Genomic DNA, 12,656 nt, shown 5'->3' with positions numbered 1-12,656 from the left:
AGCTAATCAACCAATTAAAATTTGACTCTAGTGTCTCTTCTTTGAGAGTTCCGTCAAACCAGTGACGCCTACGCAATCTACGTTACAAATCTCCTATGTTTTTAGCATGGAGAATTGTAACGTCAATGTGCATCTTTCAAAAATCAGTCAGTCAGGACTGCCAATCGCGGTAGTAGCCGGTCAGTCGCGGAAAATATTAATCCGTTTTCGATTCATCTTTTCATTTTTCATTAGGAAGGGCGAAGCGCCGCCGACCAGTGAGAAATTCAACGCGAGTTACGCCGCCTCTAGGAAACGATTTTCAACCCTTTTCAGCCTTTTCGTTGAAATTCTGAATATCGTCTAAAAAGAACTTGTTTCTGACGGGCAGGAGCAGCGGAAATCACGAAAGAAAGGTGCCCTTTCCGAGGCATCTGAGCTTGATGAACCAGAAAGTCAAGTAGACACTCAGCTGGATGAAATGTATTCCTTGATCGGAACTCGAGTTCCTCCTTGCTCCTACGACTCTTCAGACTTTGAAGACGGGCACAAATTCTCGGTGCGAATGAGGAACGGGTTTTCTTCTTTCTCGGCTTGGTAGCCTGTGTAGTAATCTGAGTCAGGGTCCGACAGAGCGGCTATATAATTTCAGTACCCTGACTCAGATTTCTAAAATGAGAATTGCAGCCCGCAAAAAGCAATTATCTATCCTGGCTGGTGGTGGAGCACCACATCTGCGTGTACGAGCAGTTCAAGAGCTACACGCGCCAGGAGCGAAAAACAGCTCTGGAAAAGCGATTAAAACAGTACTCTATGTCGGACGCAATCGTAGAATTGATTCTGAGCCGGGAGAACGGAATCTGGGACGCGGTAACTTGCATGAATCTGGGTGAGTCACAATTCCCAAAGGAAAAAGCAAGAGTCGATAAATACTCAACTAATCGATAGACAAGCGCAAGATGGAGACGATCAGAATGCGGCGATTCATCAGAGACAACGAAACCATCCCTCTCCCGCTCGACTGGCCCATCATGAAGTTCGTCGCCCACATCGAAATGCTCAGGAGTCGAAGCTTCGAAAACGCGCAAGAAACGACGAAATATGTTAAAAGCAGAACGAAGGTAAATTGTTAAAGGATGTCAAGGCTAGCTTCTTTACTAAATAAGGATAAATGATTGTCAACTTTAATCCTTGTCTACTCGCCTTTGATACCGAGACGTTTAAAAGTAACGATTGGCCAAATGAGGAGTATTCTATTTTAGGCTCGTCGAGCTGGAAGGCGGAAAAAGCGGCAACCACCGAAACCGAAAAACAAATCCTTGTCAGATGAGCTAGAGGAAGAGCTTGATCCTCCTCAAAATGACTCACTCGCAGATGCCTGGAATTCAAGAGACCCTGGTACGTTTACTCGAAAATAGATTTCGTTGAAGACAGAGGAGGGGCTAAAATTGAGTTTAGAGGGAGAAGAAATACTGCCAGAAATAGAAGAAGGTGCCCAAAACTCTGAAGAGACCGCTTCTTCCAAGAAAAACCAGCCTTTGAACGAGGAAAAAAGCGATTCAGCGAATCCCCAGGAGCCCAGTCTTTTCCAAACAAATCAGCAAATGACAGAGTCGGAATCACCAGCGGACATTTTCGAAGAAATCTCAAAAGAACTCGATCTCGTCGCCGATGGTCCCAGTTCAAATTCCGCGGAAGAAAATCCAAATCTGCCCACAGTTCAAGTTTCTGAGTTAATTTTAACGAATCCGTGAAGTTCACGATTTTCAAAAAGTAATCTCAAAATCGTCTGTTTCAGATTATGGCTAAAAGGGGATATAGAACGGCATCTGAGTATGCATCACAGGCAGCTGCCCGGATTCAGATTAACGACAGTGGGTTCATTGACATCGTAAGTCGCCTGTTTACCTAATAAAATACGGGGGTCTACATTTAAATCATGCTTGATGCAGTGATGACACTCCAGAAAATCCGTTAAAATGTGGATACTTTATATTAGCCCGTTATATTCAATATGCTACTCGCTCTAAAATCAACTGTAATTGTAGAATAAAGTGGTGCAAGAGAACACGGAGCTGCGGCACAAAGTGGTCTACTTGGGAAGTCGCTGCGAACAGCTTGAAGTCGAACTCGCCCAAACGAAGGACTACCTCAAATCCGAAATCCAAAAAGAAAAGAGCCTCACTCAAAAGGAGCAGGAAACCGTCCAAGTCCAGCAGGCCAATTTGAAAGAACTGGAAAAGCGCATCGCCTCCCTCGACTTAGGTTAGCCATCTTTTGAAATGAATGAAGAAAAAAGGACAACTTCAAGCGTTAATTTCCTTTTTTAGAGCTGATGGAAGCGAAGGAGCGCGCCGACGATGTAGAACGCGAGTTGAGAGCTGTCCGCCAGCTGCAAGCGCAAAGGAACGGCAAAATAATAGCTGAAAATCTAGTCGATTCTAGTTCCTTCTCGCCATAGCCAGCATGCTATGACGCTTATCCTATCTGATTTAGGATTGTGGTCAATATGAATCTGTCAATTCCATCCAGCTAGTTACGTACAAAAGCACATGATGTTGTTGAGCCTAAAACAGATATCGCGAGTTCCTGAATCCCCTGAACACGGCTGGAAGCGACAGCGACGAGGACAGCTGGTCGGACACGTCGATTCTGCCCCGCGAGACCACCATCATCTGATCGAACTTCAACTCGTTTTTAAACTCTGCCTGAACTGCAGCCGAATTTCTTTTCCGAAAATTGACTCAGATTTTAATCTCCAAAACTCCTGTTTTCAATATTTTTCGTCTTTTCTTCAATCTCTTCAAACAAAGAAACTTCTTCAACGTCCAATTTCTTCAACTGCTCTTTTTCGCTCTTTGCAGATCGTTGTCTCGTTTTTCCAACTTTCAAAGAAAATATACTCCAGACTTCAAGAAAGCTATTTTTACTTTTCCATTTGAGAGCAGTCGTCTCAGCTAGTACCGAAAGGAACAAGCAAGCAATGTCGGGTCCAGGTGACACGCCCTATCTCGGCTCAAGAATCTCGCTCATTAGCAAGGCTAAAATCCGATATGAGGTAATTTATTAGAATTTCAAGACAAAAAGTGCTAGACAAAGGCAAATAAAATTCTTGTCTTTGGGTTATTAGTTCCGGATTCTTCAAGCAAAGTTAAGGGTATCCTGTACGCTATCGATACAGAGAACATGACTGTAGCTCTGACGAAAGTGCGATCCTTCGGAACCGAAAATCGCGACTGCGAGCGTCACGTGGCCGCTCGTGAGGAGACCTTCGAGTACATCATCTTCCGTGGCACAGACATCTACGATCTGACGGTTTGTGATCTCCCCCAGGAAAGTGGTATCAAGTTAAAATCGCTAAATCGCGCTCAAACCTCTTGACAATTGATTACCCGAAAAAAGGATCGTCTTCCTCAAGATCCCGCAATTCTGAACGTTTCTCAGCAACCAGCTCCCATCGGTCATCCCCAACCTGGCTACGGAGCTGCCCCAGTGCCCCCAGCACAGCCTGTTGCTCCCACTGTAAGTCCAGCTTGAGCATCCAAAGCTTAAAACTATTCAGTACGCTCCTGAACCTCAAGCCGCGCCGTCCCCAGCCGCTGAAGCCGCTCCCCAGCAGCACAAAGACCGACGTGACAACCAAGAGGTTCCTCATCCTCTTCCTTTCTTCCCTAACTATGATTCTAGCGCAACCAAAACCGCAACCAGAATCGGCAGAACCAAGGAGGCAACCGGCAAAACTACAACAACCGCGGAAACAACAACGAGAACTGGAATCAGAATCGCTCCCAGCAAAACAACCGCCAGCAAAACGTAAGATTCGAATACTTCATTCTTTGATTAACGCGAAATTCAAGGAAAAGGAAAAGTACACTGAAGAGTTCGACTTCGCCGCGGCGAACAAGGAATTCGAAGAAATCCGTGACAAGCTTGATCGAGAGCTCAAGATTTCCCTCGGCGTCAATAAAGACGGAAACGACTCTGGTAAAGCTCGCAGAATTTGAAAGAGTGTATTTTTATGGTTAAGAAAACGAAGAGAACGATCAGGAGCCAGAAGAACTGGAGAGCGGAGAGATCGAAGAAGACACCACCGAAGCGTACTACAATAAGACGAGCTCCTTCTTCGACAACATCTCCTGCGAGGCAAACGACCCGAAGGGCGAGAGGATCACGCGATCTGCCGAGCGCAAGCTCAACTCGGAAACGTTCGGCATCACGGCGAACAGGGGCTACCGCGGAGGTGGACGCGGTCGGGGCCGAGGTCGCGGCGGCGGGGGCAACTACCGCGGCCGAGGAAACTACCGTGGAAACAATAATTACCACAACAATCGAAATAGCAACCAAGGTAACTTAATTCTTCAGGGCCGATGTCTTGTTTAATAACCACTAATTACCCTTGTTTTATCCATTTTTCAGACGGCAACTGGCGGCAAGGCCACGACAACCGCGGTGGCAACCAAGTCGGCAACGGGGAGAACAACTACAACAACCGACGCAACAATTACAACAACCGAAATCACGGAAACAGTAACAACCAGGGCGGCCATTGGAGGGGAGGCAACAGCCAGGGCAACAGGAGCTTCAGGGGGCGCGGCAACTACAGAAACAACCAGGGCCAGAACGACAACAGAAATAACAAGGTATCGTTCCTAAAATAAAGATTAGTCACTAACACCCATTTACAGCGAAACGAGTGGGTGGACTACGACTACGACGTTTCGAAAGCGCGCCAAAAGACCGAAGCCTGAATTTTTTGAATTTGCAATTCGTCGTTTCATCCTTCTTCCGAACAAGGAGCTTTCTGTAAATCCTCAACCGGCCGATCGACTTTTCTCTTTCCTTAAAATTCCTCAAAAGGGATGACGCGGTTCTCTCCGGCCCGTTTTTAAGTTCATCTTTCCACTAGGTTCAATTTCTTTTATTTTTATTTTACTCTTTATTTTTTTCCTGTTCTTCTTTTTTCAACTTGCAATTTTAAAACTAAAGCTATCCAGTCAAATTTTGGGATACGCTTATTTCAATTTTCTTTCTTTCCAAAAGAAAGTTAACGATAAATATGTTGCGATAATTAAATACTTTTTTTCGACTATTACACCTTTTTGAAATAAAAAAATAATATCGCCAAAAACACGCTTTCTTGTGTTAGAAGTAAAAAAATACAACTCAGTTAAACTTAGTTTCTTCAAAACCTAAACTAACAAAATCAACTCAAATCCAACTTTCCCACCAACACCTTTCCAAACTGACATGTAACTAAAGAAGTCCAACTTCTGAATCCCTATTTTGAAGTCCCCATAAACTACATCTATTATAGCCCTATTCCTCTAGCCCTCACGAATAAATGAAAAAACGACTTCTTCATTAATCTAAATTTCTCAATTTTCAACTTATTAAATTTCATTGCCGAACTTTCAATAAAAAACAACATGTAGAGCATCTCAAATGCTTTTGAATGAAAAATATACAAGCTACAGGCTAATGATTATTGCGAACTGCCTTGAAGTATGCGCCCAAGTCGTACCTAGAGCAGGAAAAGTCCAGCGAAGGCGCTCTAGTTGAGGTTGAAAAACGAGCCTTTGCACCTTTTCCGACTCGTGTATTCACTATCATTTCCAATTTCATGCATATCGCTACATATATTTCAATATTAAACACGTATTATATATATTTATATATGTCCATCAAATGCATCAAAAATACACCTAGAGCCGAGCAGAGCACGTACTCAAAAAATAATCGATTTCAAGTAACTCCTCTTTTATCATTTTCGGCGTCAAAGAACAAAAAACACAAATGGGATTTTGGATCAATAAGTAAATTGCAGCTCGCTTCAGAACTGGCATGAAATGAATCCACGATGGTCGAGAAAGTCGAGGACCAAGAGCCACACTTAGTTCCAGAGAAATCGACTTCGGATGAGAAACAACCGTCGGTGAAGTTAGGACCACTTTCGCCCAAGAAATCGGAATCGGACAAGTGTAAGCGCTCCAGAAAATGGGGTTGAGATGAAGAGTTATTTAGATGAAACAGGGCTGCACCGGCTGTTCGCGTCGGAGCTGTTCGACGCCAATATCGCCATCCACTATTTATTCAAGTCGAAAGAAGTGGGCATCCTCCAGTTCCTAGGAAACCGGCTCTTCGACTTGCCGCCCGCCGAGCTCGACTTTTACCTCCCCCAGCTTCTCATTCTCTATCTGTACACCGAGGAGGACACCAGAAAGTGCATCCATCCGTTTCTCGTCAAAAGATGCAAAGGTAAACGCCGAAATTCTTCTTTTTCAAAAACAATCGTCAGAAAATATCGACTTTGCGCTGAACTGTGCATTACTTCTGGGCTCCGTGAACGACTCATTGCCACAAAGCAGAAAAAAACTCGCCGAAAAACTCCGAAACGCAATCATCAAGGGCGAAAGTGCAATATCTCGCCAGAACTCCTCCTGCTCCGACATCGGCGCAGCCCAAATTCAAAACGCCGAAAACAACGAGCAGCTTACTTTCATCGAATCGCTCATCGACATTGGCAGGCGGCTGGTTTCACAACCTGATAGGTAAAGTAGAGAATCGAGGAAGAAAAAAAAGGGTGTCAATAATTGAACTTTTCAGAAAAGTCTGAAATTTAGACTCTTCTGAATTCCGTCGGGAGCAATCTCTAAGGCACTCAATAGCGTCAAAGCTCGTGTCAATTTAGAACTCGTTAATTGACGAGCCTTATTTCTAATTGGCAATTTAGGGAGTCGAAGACGCAGCGGCTTGTTTCCGAGCTGAACGAGCTAAACCTGCACCTGCCGCGGCGGGTTTGGAACCCGATCGCTTCGGAGCTTTCCCACTTCGTGTTGCGCATCACTCCCGCCGCCGCCGTCGTCCTAAACTCCAAGGACAAGGCGCCCTACTTCGCCTATCTCGAGGTGCTCCTCACGCCCGACAAAGCAGTCGACAACTTGCCGCAAAAACTTCTCGAGTCCTCGCTGCACGAGGGCTCTTCCCAGTCCCCGCCGGTCATTCTGGACAGACAGACCTTTTCCGACGAAGAGACGACCGAGGAAGAGCTCGACGAGACGATCAAACCAGTTTCAGTTCCTATCGCAACTCACATTTCTTCAAACGACGCTTCCGACGTTTCCGACCACGACGAGCAGGCCTACTCGCCGCCTTCCCAGAAAGAGGCGCCCCAATCCGACAACGTCTCTTTATCCCGCATTTCCATTCGCTCCGGCGACTCCGTCCAGTCCTACGACACAGGTGAGCTTTCAACTTTAAACAATCTCTTTAAAACTTCTTTAGGGCATACTGTTCTCGCTGCTGACATTCGACTTCGACTGCATCAAGAAACTACCGCTTCTATGGGCGATCTCAGGTAATATGCTCAAGCAAACCTGTGTAAAAATCTGAGTCAAGGTCCAAAAAAGTCATGATATGAATCTGTTTTTTTTTATTCAGGCTCTTCAAGAATCCTACGTCAGGTTTTTTCATAGTTTGCCAAGCTCTTCTGAGGTCTTAAATATACTTTGAATAAATTAAGAAGAAGTGTTCAGCTTCAACTCGAGTTAAGCTCCTTAGGTTTTTACCACCGAGCCTCGGTATCCAAGCTTATGGAATAAAAAGAGTCAAATCTTAAGTGTTGCCGCTTATTTAAAAGAGTATCCTCCAGTCAGACACAGATCGATGATTAAAAGTGAAAAAGCGGATCCGAATTAATGATTGTTTAGAATTGACCCGGATGATCCCTCCGCCGCGGCGCTGAAAGAGCCCTTCGCCGAGAAAGAGCGCAAGATCCGCGAGGCGTCGCCCTATGGCCACCTCAAGAACTGGAAGCTGCTGCCCATCATCGTCAAGTGCGGTGACGACCTGCGCCAAGAGATGCTCGCCTACCAGCTGATGACGGCGCTGAAGGCGGCTTGGGACAAAGAAATGACAAAGATCTGGATCAGGCCGTACAAGATCCTCGTTACTGGGCCCGACTCGGGCATTTTGGAGCCGATCGTCAACGCGCCCAGTGTCCACCAGATCAAGAAGATGGAGCCTGGCGGACTGCAGGCTTACTTCGTCAAAGAGTTCGGCGCCCCCACTTCCGAAGGCTACATGACGGCGATGAACAACTTCGTCCTCTCGTGCGCCGGCTACTCGCTGGTCTGCTACCTGCTCCAAGTCAAGGACAGACATAACGGCAACATTCTGCTCGACTCGGAAGGCCACATCGTTCACATTGACTTTGGCTTTATGCTCAATAGTTACGCGTTCTCAAATTAAAGACAACAATCAGGCGTTCGCCAAGGACTCAGTCATAATTGAAGCCTAGCAATTAGAATTAAAATCAGCGAAGAAATTAGAGTTCGACTGAACTAGATAACTCTAAGTGACCGCGAAATTGATCCTGCTTAGAATCGAAAATCGGTTTATTTTCAAACTAGTGACGAAATTGACCAAACGTAAAGCCCCTCCAGCCAAATCCCCGCGGGGAAATGGCCGGAGGGGCTGGCTTTAAATAAAATAAAGTTTTTTAATCTTAGTCTGAGATTGATTTTGACCAAGATTCTGAGAATTCTCTCCACAAATATTTTTTTCCATCGATAATTTAACGTTGAGTAATCGCTAATTAACGTTATATTAGTGTCAAATTTATAATTATGAAATAAATTCTTATCTAAATCTTGGTCGTAAATTTTCTGACCAGGATTTCTTAATTTTTTCCGTCGATAAAAATTTTTATCTCAACGATAAAAGGTTGAAAAGATAGTCTCAAAAATAAAAAATAAAAGTAATTTTTCAGTTATTTTCGCAGTTTTCTGGCACTGTCGTTGTTTAATTATTAGCCGATCTGTGGCCACCAAGGTTTCACTTGAACTAATCAAAAGCCGCATTTTTTTTCTGGCAGCGAGAAAGCAGCATAAAAGGCATTACGAAAGTAGAAAATAATCGTCTTGCCTCTGCCAGATTACTGTAACGATTTGGAACTCGTCAAAGTTCGCCTGGCAAGAACTTGGGCTTTGAGCAATCCGCTTTCAAGCTGACAGAGGACATGGTGGAACTGATGGGAGGGATGGAATCCGACAAGTTCCGCTATTACAAGGTCTTGCTAATGAAAGGACAGGCGCCAGAGACATTTATTTGTGTGTGTGTACGAGCGCGCATATACCGTCTCTTCTCGCGACGCCTTGGAAGGGCTGAGAGCGGCTGCCAAGCACAGGGACAGTATCGTCACGCTCGCTGAGGTATCAATTCAGTAGCCCCGAAAATCAATTCAAAAATGACTTTTTGAGGTGGCTCAGTGTGGTCCAAGACTCAGCTGCTTCACTTCCAACACGGTCAAGCAGTTCCAGGAGCGCTTCCTGCTCCAGACTCCGGACGACCAGCTCACTTTGATTATTGACTCCATGGTCGAGGTAAGCGGCCGCTTTGAAAACGCGCATTTCACGAAAATTAAACAGGGGTCGGTGAACTCGTGGACGACGAAGCTCTACGACCAGTTCCAATACTTGACCAACGGAATTCTGTGAACTCGACTCTTTTTCTTGATTTTCCGGGCCTGGTGCAACGCTGGTTTCTGTTTAAAACTACTATTATTACTATCTAAATAAGAAATTTAAAACTATTCATTTGCAATAAAGAACAATTCGCACTTCTATCCAAAACTGAAAAAAATGAAATAACTCCCGAATTTCGGGGAGATATTTTATTTTTTATGCGATCTTGATGTTACATCTATTTTTCTTGGAGATGAATTTTATTGAATTAATAATCGCCTCCATGAGATGCGTGCATTATTCTGTCTGTATTTTCCTTCGCCTGGTTTTTATGCAAAAAAGAAGCCCTGGGAGACAAGTAAAAGCACAAGGGAATAGCTATTAGCCCGTAAGTCAACTTCTTTTATCAGCAAAGTCGAAATAACTCCTCATTTTACTGCATCTTCATCAAGTCGTTTTCTTGCACTGCCCGGCGGCGAGTGTAGGGGGCGCTCGAGCAAGCTCTCATTCTTATCCTCGCATCCGAAACAGAAGAAGGAAAGAGAAGTTATTTCCTCGGAGGATTCTCAATTAGAGAAAGCTCAAAATCACCAAGTACTTTTCGAAATCTTCGTTCAAATTAATCTGATATTGCTGGAGAACTTCTGCGTTCGGCAACGAGGAATCGTCGAGCTTGAGCGTTACTGGATTCCGGAGCGCAAGTTTCTTCATTTTTTCGACTTGTTCCGACAGGTTGGCGGACATGAGGAAGGAGTGCTGCGTTCCAGGGAGATGTGTAACGGTTTCGGCGACCACTTTGTCCTAAAGAGTCCGAAAGAGTTCCACTGCGCAACTTCCTGCATTTTCTCTTCCGCTTCTGACATTTTCCGAATTCGGCTTCTACGAAAACAAAATACAATTGTGAGACGGTTTTTATTTATTTATATATTACGTTTATTAAAATGTGTAATTCTTTGAAAGTTTGAAACTAACAGGAATGGGTGAAGTGAGGCAGAAAATGTAGTGAATATTGATTTTTTTCGTGAGTTTCAAGTTCTGTATGTGTCAGGGTTGAAAATGTGCGGAGGAATGATCGCGTGGACATCTTTGATGAACGACTGAAGAGTCATCGCGTTCTTCGTGGATTGAACCAGCTGCTCGAGGACTTCATCGTCCGACTCAGTTTCGGACTCAGAGGTCGACGAGGAGGATTCGGCACTTTCTTCCTGCTTAAAAATAAAATAAAAAGGCGTTCTAAAAATTGTTTGAAATTACCAAGTCTTCCCAACATGTAACTTCCGGCGATTTCGGCTTTGCCTCTGGCTCAGGTATTATTATGTTTATTTTTCGCCTCCCACGAGTGTGAATTTTGTTGCTAGCGCGGACAAGGGTGCGAGTTTTTGACGGACTGTCTTCCTCGAATTCGAGACTTCTGTTCGCAGCGGCTTCTGTTTCAAGTTCATCAAGAATTTCTACTAGCGAAATTTAGACCTGGGCTCGGCAACCTGAGTCAGGCCCGGAAGGAGCAGAAATAAAAAGTAGCGCGGCGGCTTTTTGAAAAACGAAGCCACAAAGCGCCTCCATGAGCTTAGCGGCCTGTATCCAGAAAATCTGCCTCAGGGACCCTGAGTCAGGATCTGAAAGATCTTTCAGCACCGACTCAGGATTTCTACACAGATCGCCCAGTCCAGCTCACAGATCGTCTAATTGAGCTAATTCGATGAACATTTCCTTTCACAATCGTCGGATTTCCTTCCCCAGCTCTGACCAGCGAACCTGCGCAACCCCGCACGATTGTTCTTGTTGAGTCGCCGATGGTTTTTCGAGTTTGAAGTGGCTTTTTTGAAGGTTGAAAAGGGAACTTTTTCATAAAAAAATGATTTCTTTCTTGAAAATTTCTTGCAATTAAAAAACTTTTCAACCCTTTCCTCAACAGGCGCCGTTTCAGAGAAAACATCCTTCCGATTTCTCCTCAATCTGAAATGCTGCGTTTCGTTCCTCAATCCTCGCATTTGCGCGAGCGGCACAGGCGACCACTGTTCTGATTTCCTCGGTTTCTTCGATTTCGTCAAATCGACCACTCCATTCTTCGTCGATAAAGGCTTCTTTTTTGCGCTTGGAAAAGTCGAGTTTGGAACGATCGGATCGTTGAAAAGGTCATCAAAAGTGAGATTTTTCGATGACGAATGGTTTCGTCTTTTCCGGATTTCAAAAATTCAAAGAATCAAATAAATAGAAGAATTTTTCAAATCCGAATTTCCTATCAAAGGACCTATTCGACTTTTCGTTGAATTTCCTCGCTTTGCTTTTTATCAAGTTCTCCTGCGACGAGTCCGAGTGTTGGTAATAGTCGTGAATCGAGTCTGCCGACGAATCTCGCATCACATCATCCCTAACGTTACATCTCTTCGCTCGAACAGTTCGCGGCTTTCTTTTAATCACAGCTTCCTCGGATCCCGCGTCGCAAATTTCTTCTCTTGGAACGTCATCGTTAGGGGAAATCACTAATAATGGAGCATTTTTTTGGGCTTCTTCTTCTTCTTCCGATAAAAGCACTTGGTTGCTCACTTTTCTGGATTTATATCAAATTATCGAATGCAGGGCTCGGCAGCCTGTGAATAAAACCTGAGTCAGTGTCTCAAGCGGCTATTCAATGAAAATCTTTCAGACCCTGACTCAGGTTTCTGCACATGTTGCCATGGTTTCAGCCAACCAAAAACCCGTATTTTTGGAGATATCTTTTCTGATTGGCTAAAAAGCCTTTTTTACAAGAAAAATTGATAATAACCGATAAAAGTCCGTTCCTGATTGAGCCCGCTGCTCATTGGTCGACTCCAGCGTTTCTCCAATCGTATCCGAATTCTCATCAGAAGCCGCGGATTTCGTGTCTTCCTCCAGCTGCGATTGCTCCTTGAAAAGTAAATTTGAGAGTTGTTGAGACGCGAGAACTTTTCTTAAATGAATGAACTTACATTTTGAGCGATAGTTTGACTCCGCGTTTGAATTTTTCTTGGATGAGAAGTTACCGGACGAGGAGGTCGGGGAACGTTTTCAGGAGTATTTTCGACGATGTTTTGGACAGTCTGGGTTTGGATTGGAACTGACGAATCGGTCTCTTCCTTGTTTTCCAAATGAGACTTTCTTTGCGACTTCTTTCGCCCCTTATTGCCCCGGAATTTCGGCTTGGACCGTGCCTTTCGTCGCGCTAGGTAGCGACTTTTGCTACCCATTTTTCTT

General features: G+C 44.5%; 5 protein-coding genes across 5 annotated transcripts; 4 read left to right on the top strand and 1 right to left on the bottom strand.

Annotated features, from left to right (window-relative positions):
- The first annotated feature begins 57 nt into the window (after positions 1-57).
- On the top strand, positions 58-1,746 carry LOC145706688 (uncharacterized). The gene is made up of 7 exons (XM_081784116.1): positions 58-179; positions 235-291; positions 351-538; positions 667-868; positions 928-1,100; positions 1,242-1,377; positions 1,438-1,746. Exons 1-7 carry the CDS (start codon positions 107-109, stop codon positions 1,731-1,733), a joined length of 1,125 nt encoding a protein of 374 aa, XP_081640242.1. The 5' UTR covers positions 58-106; the 3' UTR covers positions 1,734-1,746.
- A 31-nt stretch (positions 1,747-1,777) lies between these two features.
- On the top strand, positions 1,778-2,696 carry LOC145706694 (uncharacterized). The gene is made up of 4 exons (XM_081784122.1): positions 1,778-1,870; positions 2,028-2,244; positions 2,310-2,385; positions 2,556-2,696. The coding sequence occupies exons 1-4, from the start codon at positions 1,781-1,783 to the stop codon at positions 2,656-2,658; spliced, it is 486 nt and encodes a 161-aa protein (XP_081640248.1). The 5' UTR covers positions 1,778-1,780; the 3' UTR covers positions 2,659-2,696.
- Positions 2,697-2,901: 205 nt separating this feature from the next.
- LOC145706687 (protein LSM14 homolog B-like) lies at positions 2,902-5,415 on the top strand. Its single transcript, XM_081784115.1, has 9 exons — positions 2,902-3,037; positions 3,136-3,314; positions 3,384-3,501; positions 3,542-3,625; positions 3,667-3,792; positions 3,837-3,963; positions 4,007-4,324; positions 4,396-4,619; positions 4,665-5,415. Exons 1-9 carry the CDS (start codon positions 2,963-2,965, stop codon positions 4,725-4,727), a joined length of 1,314 nt encoding a protein of 437 aa, XP_081640241.1. The 5' UTR covers positions 2,902-2,962; the 3' UTR covers positions 4,728-5,415.
- Positions 5,416-5,796: 381 nt separating this feature from the next.
- LOC145706685 (phosphatidylinositol 4-kinase beta-like) lies at positions 5,797-9,560 on the top strand. The gene is made up of 10 exons (XM_081784111.1): positions 5,797-5,957; positions 6,001-6,234; positions 6,275-6,527; positions 6,710-7,218; positions 7,261-7,333; positions 7,686-8,209; positions 8,943-9,052; positions 9,129-9,188; positions 9,237-9,359; positions 9,405-9,560. The coding sequence occupies exons 1-10, from the start codon at positions 5,837-5,839 to the stop codon at positions 9,471-9,473; spliced, it is 2,076 nt and encodes a 691-aa protein (XP_081640237.1). The 5' UTR covers positions 5,797-5,836; the 3' UTR covers positions 9,474-9,560.
- An 865-nt stretch (positions 9,561-10,425) lies between these two features.
- Positions 10,426-12,649, bottom strand: LOC145706648 (uncharacterized). The gene is made up of 4 exons (XM_081784074.1): positions 12,446-12,649; positions 11,196-11,256; positions 10,695-10,891; positions 10,426-10,648 (listed from the first exon to the last, which is right to left on the bottom strand). The coding sequence occupies exons 1-4, from the start codon at positions 12,647-12,649 to the stop codon at positions 10,469-10,471; spliced, it is 642 nt and encodes a 213-aa protein (XP_081640200.1). The 3' UTR covers positions 10,426-10,468.
- Positions 12,650-12,656: the final 7 nt, after the last annotated feature.

The sequence above is a fragment of the Oikopleura dioica genome, chromosome XSR, assembly GCF_907165135.1.
Source record: "Oikopleura dioica chromosome XSR, OKI2018_I68_1.0, whole genome shotgun sequence".
NCBI classification, from domain to species: domain Eukaryota; kingdom Metazoa; phylum Chordata; class Appendicularia; order Copelata; family Oikopleuridae; genus Oikopleura; species Oikopleura dioica.
This window is presented reverse-complemented; position numbering and strand designations above follow the sequence as displayed.